Source organism: Coptis chinensis, chromosome 6, assembly GCF_015680905.1.
Source record: "Coptis chinensis isolate HL-2020 chromosome 6, ASM1568090v1, whole genome shotgun sequence".
Lineage (NCBI taxonomy): Eukaryota > Viridiplantae > Streptophyta > Magnoliopsida > Ranunculales > Ranunculaceae > Coptis > Coptis chinensis.
Window position 1 is genome coordinate 97,508,492 of NC_141461.1, and position 9,453 is coordinate 97,517,944.

General features: G+C 34.1%; 2 protein-coding genes across 2 annotated transcripts; one reads left to right on the forward strand and one right to left on the reverse strand.

Annotated features, from left to right (window-relative positions):
* Nucleotides 1-2,253: 2,253 nt before the first annotated feature.
* LOC147495898 (basic blue protein-like) lies at nt 2,254-2,864 on the reverse strand. Its single transcript, XM_086568490.1, has 2 exons — nt 2,682-2,864; nt 2,254-2,373 (listed from the first exon to the last, which is right to left on the reverse strand). Exons 1-2 carry the CDS (start codon nt 2,862-2,864, stop codon nt 2,254-2,256), a joined length of 303 nt encoding a protein of 100 aa, XP_086424616.1.
* A 681-nt stretch (nt 2,865-3,545) lies between these two features.
* On the forward strand, nt 3,546-8,143 carry LOC147495899 (GDSL esterase/lipase At5g37690-like). The gene is made up of 9 exons (XM_086566982.1): nt 3,546-3,731; nt 4,327-4,477; nt 4,561-4,743; nt 5,221-5,295; nt 5,738-5,893; nt 6,016-6,316; nt 6,601-6,959; nt 7,063-7,339; nt 7,448-8,143. The coding sequence occupies exons 1-9, from the start codon at nt 3,574-3,576 to the stop codon at nt 7,675-7,677; spliced, it is 1,890 nt and encodes a 629-aa protein (XP_086423108.1). The 5' UTR covers nt 3,546-3,573; the 3' UTR covers nt 7,678-8,143.
* The last annotated feature ends 1,310 nt before the right edge of the window (nt 8,144-9,453 follow it).

Here is a 9,453-nt window from a genome sequence, read left to right on the forward strand (position 1 = left end):
CATTTATTATTGATGTTTTATAAAAGATGTATTTTAGTTTTTTTTTTCATTACAATTAGACATTGAAATATAAGTTATATATATAAAACCATAATATTGTAAATGTATTATCAAATTTTAATATTTGTCATTTATTATTGATGTTTTATAAAAGATGTAATTTAGTAGTATTATCAAATTTTAATATATGTCATGTATTATCGATGCTTTATAAAACATGAAATATTAACTTGAACATGAAATTTAGTAAAGTTATAATATTGTCGATGTTTTATAAAAGATGTAATTTAGTTTTTTTTTTCATTACAATTAGACATTGAAATATAAGTTATATATATAAAACCATAATATTGTAAATATAAGTCATTTATTATTGATGTTTTATAAAAGATGTAATTTAGTTTTTTTTCCCCATTACAATTGGACATTAAAATTTTAATATGTGTCATGTATTATCGATGTTTTATAAAATAAGAAATTTAGTAGTATTATCAAATTTTAATATATGTCATGTATTATCGATGCTTTATAAAACATGAAATATTAACTTGAACATGAAATTTAGTAAAGTTATAATATTGTCGATGTATTATCAAATTTTAATATGTGTAATTTATTATTGATGTTTTATAAAAGATGTAATTTAGTTTTTTTTTCATTACAATTGGACATTGAAATTTTAATATGTATAATGTATTATCGATGTTTTATAAAACATGAAATTTAGTAAAACAATAATCGATGTATTATCAAATTTTAATATATATATCATGTATTATCGATGTTTTATAAAACATGAAATATTAACTTGAACATGAAATTTAGTAAAGCCATAATATTGTCGATGTATTATCAAATTTTAATATGTGTCATTTATTATTGATGTTTTATAAAAGATGTAATTTAGTTTTTTTTTTCATTACAATTGGATATTGAAATATAAGTTATATATATAAAGCCATAATATTGTAGATGTATTATCAAATTTTAATATTTGTCATTTATTATTGATGTTTTATAAAAGATGTAATTTAGTTTTTTTTCCCCATTACAATTGGACATTGAAATTTTAATACGTGTCATGTATTATCGATGTTTTATAAAACATGAAATTTAGTAAAACAATAATTGATCTATTATCAAATTTTAATATATGTCATGTATTATCGATGTTTTATAAAACATTAAATATTAACTTGAACATTAAATTTAGTAAAGTCATAATATTGTCGATGTATTATCAAATTTTAACAGCTATTCTAATACATGATGGTAGAATTCTTGTTGGAGGTAGTCATCCTCACGAGTACTATAATTTCACTGGCATACTATTTCCAATTGAACTAAGGCTAGAATCCATTTCACCAACCTATTTGGGTCCAGAATTTTTGAATTTGCGCCCCAGAATACTCTCACTGAACTCTCAATATAAATTGAATTACGGACAAAAACTAGTGATAAGTTTTTCAGTCCCAGGCGCTTTACGCAACAAAGGAGTCGCAGTGACTATGGTGGCTCCATCATTTAACACTCACTCTTTTTCGATGAATCAAAGGCTGTTAGTGTTAGGGGGAGGGAAATCAACATTGGTATCCCGTTCCACATATCAAGTCCCAGTCACGTTGCCTAATTCACGTAGTATTGCGCCTCCTAGATATTATCTTTTGTTTGTTATGCATCAAGATATTCCCAGTGAAGGCATATGGGGTTCATATTCATTGATACAAATACTACTCTATTTTATCTTTGATAGAAATAAATTGGTACAATATGAATATAATAGCCTAAAGTTGTTCTAATGTAATAGCTTAAATTTTCCGCTCCAATAGTTGTCTTGAACTCTTGATCTTTTCGTTCTGGGTTTCCTACATAGTAGTCTGTATTTATTTCTTGTTTGACTTTCTAGACGATTAGAGTTGTTCTCACTTCAGTATTCATTGCATTTCAGATATGGGATTTTTATGAAGTTATCAGGAAAAATAAATAAAAAATATATGGACATGCATGTAAAATGCCATACAATAAGGTAAACAGTTGTGAGAAGGATCAATTAACTAATAGTCATTTCCTCCCGAACCACTTAAATTTAGATCATTCCTGAGGAGAATTGAGTTGAATTGTCTAACATATTAGGTTGTGATTTCTTTGACAATTTAAATTCCTCGTACTATAAGTAGTAGATCAAAACAACGAACAAATTCAACTTCTTTATTGTTTAAATAAAACCACCAAGAATTTAACTAACCAACTAGGTTACTCTGCATTAACTGCTATCCTCATGCCATAGCCACACCATTCCGGTCCATTAGAGATGAAGTAGTTGCCTCCTTTAACTAGGCGTATTCGATCATGTCCTGATTTGTATATCTTTGCCTTCCCAAAAAAATTGCAGTTTATATAATCACTTTCATTCACAACAAGTACAGGATAGGCCTCCTTGGAGTTAAAAATTGGTTCAAAGAAAGATCATATGCTATTAGTACCAATTTACATATATTGAAATTAATACTTTATTCATTTTTACAAAAAAATTAAGGGAAAATACCAATTTACATTTCTTAATTATTTCAAAACACATCGTAGGTTTCAAAATATTTTTCAACAATATATCAAACTAAATCGTAGGATTAAGTGGTTTGGCAAAAAATATTTTCAAGATCATCAGAATACATACCCAAAACATCACCAGCCTTAAAATGCTTTCCCTGTGGCCACTTTTCCATATCCTCGTTCAAATCCCATCCCCCTTTATCCCCCACAATCCAAGTTTTTCCATGAACAATCCCACAATTGAAGACCAAAGTAACAAGCAATGCTAGACCTAAAGCCATGACGCGAGTCTTCCCAACTCTTGTTCGAGACATATCTTTCCTTAATTAGTCCTAAACACAACTTCAGAATAGAATAATTATTAATCCCTAGCAAAGAGACGTCTCATTCTTAAGTCTTGGATTTATAGAGAACTTATATAGAGATAGTAATCAATATTTCTAGAAAAGTCCATAAAGTTGTCAACCATGCCTAGATATTTTTTATTTTTCCTAAATCTGTTATCCAATCATGTTTAAACATGAACTCAAATTGGCATCTTTGAACCACCGAATAGTCACTAATTATTTTTCTTTTTAATTGGGATACTCTTTTATATAGCAATTTTAATGAGAGAAAGGAAGATATCTTATTCTTTTATATCTTTTTGCTAATCGGACATCTAATATACAGACTTTTCTAAAGTTACGTTTTATTGTATTTCATAATCTCTCTTAATAGCAATAAATTAGGTATAGAAAGATGTGCCTAGGAAAATTTCTTTCCATTCCAATTCATAACCGACCAACTTTGCAATTGACATAACTTTGTACTGTACTGTGGACCTTCATGTTTTCAGTCGGCCCAAAATGTTGCGATCTACTTGAAAGCCCAGACTCGAACACAAATTGTCCGGGCTTTTTTTTTTTCCATTTGTTTGCTTGGCCAGAAAACAATAAAACGAGAGCATTCCATTCCCGCGTTTATTATTTTCTTTATCAAACAGACAAAAACCAAGAACCTTGTATCAAAAATCTCCTCAAAATGAGTAAAAAACCTCATTCTCATTCAGACGAGCAAGAAAACGTCAAAAACGGTGTTGCTGTTGAAATGCATGCAGCTGGTTTAGCTTCTGGTGAAGGTAGTGGTAGTAAGCTCAATATGCTTATTATGAGCTACGTTCGTAATCTTCCCCTCACTGGGTATACAAATTTCCTCCTCCTCTTTTCTTGATTTCTTGCAAATTCCATTCATTTCTTGATTTTTAGTATAACATTGATGATATAGCTATTGGTTCTTTTTTATTCTTTAAGTTAATTTGCTGTACTGTTTTTTTAACTATAGATGATTTTCAATTGTATTTTCATTTAGCTAATTTTGATGCTTGGTATCAGTTTAATTGGTGAAGATTACCTTCTTCTTGGGAATAATTTACTTGTTTTTAGCTTTGGGGATTTGGTTATGGTTTTCATTTTAGAGGTTTAAGCATGCTGTCGGGAAATTAGACCATTGAAATTTGATTTCACATTATGGGGCAAACTCAAATATGTAATTTTTTTCAAGACTGGGTACAATCTCTAGGACGAGCTAGTAATTCGGTATCATAACTTTTGTAAGCAATCTTTTGGCTTAAAACACATTGCATTTCACAGTTTTCTGTTAGTTAACCACTGGATGGGTTCTATTTTAAGTGTTTATCATTTCTTTCTCAGTTTTAAACATGTAACACTGATAGGATTTCGGAAAATATATGCTTAAAACATCAGCAATGACTGTTTCCACCGTTTATTTCTTTAGGGATGAGCACGGCTTATTTTATGCATTGGACTTGGGTGGAACAAAATTCCGTGTGTTGCGTGTACAGTTGGGAGGAAAGGAAGGACGTGTTGTTGAGCAAGAATTTACGGAAGTGCCGATTCCTCCACAGTTGATGGTTGGAATTTCAGATGTAAGTTCTTCAAAAGATTTGCTAGTCTCCTTCATTTGGATTTCGACATAAAGTATCTTAGTTTTGAACAATTGTGATTACAGGAACTGTTCGATTTTATTGCTGCCGAGCTAGCTAAATTTGTTGCTACAGAAGGTAAAAAAATTCAGCTTTCTGCTGGACAGCAGAGAGAACTGGGTTTTACTTTCTCATTTCCAGTGAAGCAAACATCAGTCAATTCTGGGACTCTTTTGGCGTGGACCAAAGGCTCTTCCATAGCTGACGTGGTAAATCCTGATGACCTGACTTTTAACTTTTTTTGTATTGATGAATAGAATTTGTAGTATATATGTACTAAGCATAGTTAAGCATAGAAGGATGGTAGGTCAAGGGTCCACCAACTATAAGAACCTAGGACATCCCAACTATTTTGGCACCCTCTAGATCACTTATCATGTGCTACTCAAAACCGACTTGAGAGGGTTACTCATCCAAAGATCCCAAAGGTGCATTACACCATTTTAAATACATTGGAGCATGATAAGAGCATAACATGGAACCCCACCTAAAGGACAATTCTCAGAACCTGAATGCCAGAGACAATGTCTTCCGGTAACTACATTAAAGGATAGCATCCTTAATGTTAAAAAATGAGAAGTCAAAGTTTCTTGTCTGAGAAATAACCACACTGGTCCATTTCTATGTGTCGATTAACTGCTCATGTTTTGTTTCTTATTTCACTTTTATGGTTTCTTCCCAATTAGGTTGGCCAAGATGTTGTGGGTGAACTGACAAAAGCCTTGGAAAGAAAAGGTGTTGATATGCGTGTGGCTGCTTTGGTAAGTTTAATGCAGTTTTTCATTCCAAATGAGGTCTTATACCACCCCAAATACATATTAACATACAACACATCTGAAATTTAGTGATTGATCAAACAATTATTCAGGTGTTTCCTCATACTAATTTCTTTATATATTTGTTTAGCACCTGTGAAATACTTTTATTACTCTTTTACTGGTCACAGAATATACCGATATATTAAGAAAATTGTCTCATTATTTTTCCTTGATACACTTCTGTTTTTAAAGTGATCCAGGCAACGTGGTATATTTAAAGTGCATCTCTGTGTCTGTCAGTGTCTTTGTCTTCTTCTGAATGGTGTCATAGCACACATCCCATCTCTTTGTTTGATGGCAGGAATATCTTGCTCTTGATTAGGTTGAGGGCACTTGAAGTGGGAATTATGTATTTCGAGTTACTGAATCATCTGTGTTGATGCAGATCAATGATACGATTGGTACATTAGGTGGAGGAAGATACGATAATAATGATGTCGTTGCTTCTGTCATTTTGGGCACTGGAACAAATGCAGCTTATGTAGAGCGTCCAAATGTCATTCCCAAGTGGCATGGTCTTATGCCCAAGTCAGGAGAGACGGTTAGTTTTTTTCTTCATCTCATTTTTCTTTTCTTCTTTAGCAGTCCTATACTTATTGGATATTATCTTTCTCATCCTTCGAAGTGGATTTCAATAAAAATTTAATGAGCTTTGAAACACAGAATGCAGCCAGAAGAATCAGAGAAATCAAGTGCTTCACAAGTTATGCAGAGAGCAAGAAGAAGCTCACGAGGATTCTTCTGTTTCTGGTTCTGTTATCCTTGTTATTGGGACTCGCTTGTGGAGAAATAATGCCCATTTCTTCTTCTTCTCATCACAGCAACTCTTCTGTCTCTGCTCTCTTCATTCTTGGAGATTCTTCTGTTAATTGTGGCACCAACTCCTTCGACAATTTTCTGCCTGATCATTCTTCCTCATATCACTGTTTTGGTTTCGACACACGCCTTCTTCCTGATCTTCTCGGTAACTCTCTCTCTCTCTCTTTCATACTGTGTTGTCTTGTTTGTTTCCTGTCCCTTGGCGCTGATGGAATCAGTAAGCTTGTTCTTTACTAATTATTTTCATGAAAATTTAGTGTTTTCTTTGTCTATTTAGTGTCAATGGATGTGTTTGAGAGGTTTGATCGAATTCTTTGTTGGCATTGAAAGCATATCAATTTATTGGTGTATAAGAAACAAACCCAAGTTCTTTATAGACAACCCCAATGAAATTTTCTCATACAAGTTTCTGATTTTGATTGATTGCAGCGGAGAAAATGGGTTTGCCGGTGATCCCTTCATTTTACGGTCAAAATGGTAGCATTGAAGGCCTAGTGACTGGTCTCAACTTTGGTTCTTCTGAGGCAACCATCATGAACACCGGCAACTTGGGATTCGAGGCACTTAACCATCAGCTACGCCAACTCTTTGAGACTCTTCAGGTGTTGCAGCTGCAGCTGGGCCAGAGAAAGGCCCTTGAGTTGGTACAATCATCTCTCTTCTACATTTCACTGGGCAAAGATGATTACATTCATCTCTTCCTACATGACTTCTCTGGCTTGAGGCTCAAGTATGGCAGTGCAGGCTTTGCACACATTCTGGTGAAACAGATGATTAGGGTGGTCAAGGTATACCTACTTTCAACTAGTTTGATTTGGATTTTGTTGAATTAATATTCTAATTTTGGATAGAGATTCTTAATTTGAATACTGGAATCCGGTGTTATGTTAGGATCTTTACAATGCAAATGTAAGGAAGATCATCTGTATGGGAATTGGACCACTAGGGTGTGCACCTCGCTTGCTGTGGGAGTCACATAACTCTTCAGCTCTACCAAATTTACATGACAAGCATTGTAACAATGAGATCAACAAGTTCGTCTTACAATACAATGCAATGCTATCTAAACACCTTCTAGACCTGAACTATGAGTTGATCGATGCACAGATAATCTTCTGTGATGTATACCAAGGGATGATGGAGATTATAAGTGAGCCCACACGCTATGGTAATATATGCTCCAGTCCTTCTCTATTCTATTTACTTCATATGGAATTCTGAACATAAAACAATAGGAGGGTGATTGCTGTGAATGACCTTATAATGCTTGCTGCAGGGTTCTCCAATGTGAGGCGAGCATGCTGTGGACTCGGTCGATATGGTGGAATGGTAGGTTGTCTAACCAAGGAGATGGCCTGCGACGATCCATCCATCCATGTATGGTGGGATTTTTACAACCCTACTCAAGGCGTCAACTCATTGCTTGCTAACTGGACCTGGTCTGGAATACCATACCACCTTTGCCACCCAATTGATATCCAAGTACTGGCATCCTCATCTGCATGAGATGTAGTCGATTGAGCTTTGCTTCTTGATTCTTTTATCTGTACATGACACTAATTAGTCATAACTGAATGTGCATAATTTGTGAAGTTTATGTATACAAGCGGGACTATAAGTGGAGTTGAAGGATATGATGATCGTGCCTGTGTAGATCCTTTATTGATGAAAAGTATTGTTCAGTAGTCATGACGTAATCCTACCAGTGTTGAGCAAATTACTCTATTTGAGATATGTGTAACAGCTAAAACTGGAGCAGGTGATTCTTCTGAGTGTTCTTCTGAGGTGCTTGAACAAATCAATTCGATCTACAGTTGATTGGCCTCTCGCCAGAAGTCAAGGGGCTTTAGGTTCATGTTATCTTTTGTTTGGAGCTGACACTGTAATTAACACGCACGTTCTGGGGCAAATTTCAGAAGCAATGTAACAATATATAACAATATTCATGAACTGGATTTACAACTTTTAGTGAGTAGGATTTTAGATTGTTGCTTAATTAAAACTTGGAATGCAAGTATCGTAAAATAAACGACTGATTTCTACGTAAAATAAACAGGGATAAAGATACAGGTAAAGGGTTAACCATACTCATGCACAATCCAGTTTCAACAGTTAGAGTACCATATCACTACAACTCTAATCCGTCTCGAGTTCATAGACAAACCCGAAACGGCGTCGAGTAGCAATCCCTAGTGAGATGCACTCATCTCTGATGTTCATCTCACTAACATAAGGAGTTGAACTAATATTCCATCTATGGAATATCACTTCAGCTCCTAGCTTGATTACACATCAGCTGGACAAACTAGAGTGCTAACGGCCACCATAAAGTCGCGCGCGAGACTTAGATGAGTCTCTCACGAGACTGTTCTGGAGTATCAGCACTCCAAACTTGGTCAGTCTCAATCATTTTAAGACCAGATACATAATCTACACCTAAATCCTCAGTAGTGATTATAGAACATTAAAGTGTCAATCCTGATCCTCACATGAGCATCATTAACCCTCCCCATGGGAGGATTTTAGCTCGTGGTCATTGGATGATTAATTGATCTTTCAGATATCTGATAAACAAGTAAATAAAGAACAGGAATGTAACTAGAAAAGAAATGAATTGTATTAAGGTAAGGACTTACAGTACTAGATGCTGGAATGAAAGCTACTGGAAGGGAAAACAAAACAACGTACTGGAAATGAAAGCAGGAATGTAAAACCAAAAACTAGAGTCTAAAGAAAAAAAACTAACTCCCTTCCTTCTCAAGCTTCCCATTTTAAAGAAAAAAAATGGGCCTAATTCCGAGGCCTGAGTCCAAAGATATAGCCTTTTGAAGTTTTGTTGACTTTTCTTCAGTTTTCTAATCCAGTTTGACTTTCACTTAACAACTTTGACTTGGGCTTTTTAAGGACTTTTTCTCTATGAAACTTGGGCTTTTTTCATAGAACTTTCATATCAATCACTTTGGCTTCTTTTAGCTCATAATTAGTAACGAATTTACATTTATTCAACTCTGTAGCCTGAAATACTCAAAAGCACATAATTAGTGATAAACCTATATTATTAATAACATAATTGACTAAATTGAAATACTATTAAAGAATTTAAACTATAGTTTTGGGCTTTTATCAGTCACTGTGGATATCCGATAGTGTGGGGTTTTCAAACTCCGGACAACAGTTTCCTAGGAGGTCACTCATTTTTAGACTACTCCTGTCCGAGCACGCTTAACTATGGAGTTCTTACCAACCCCACAACCAAACGATCTAGAAAAGGCATCGATGTTA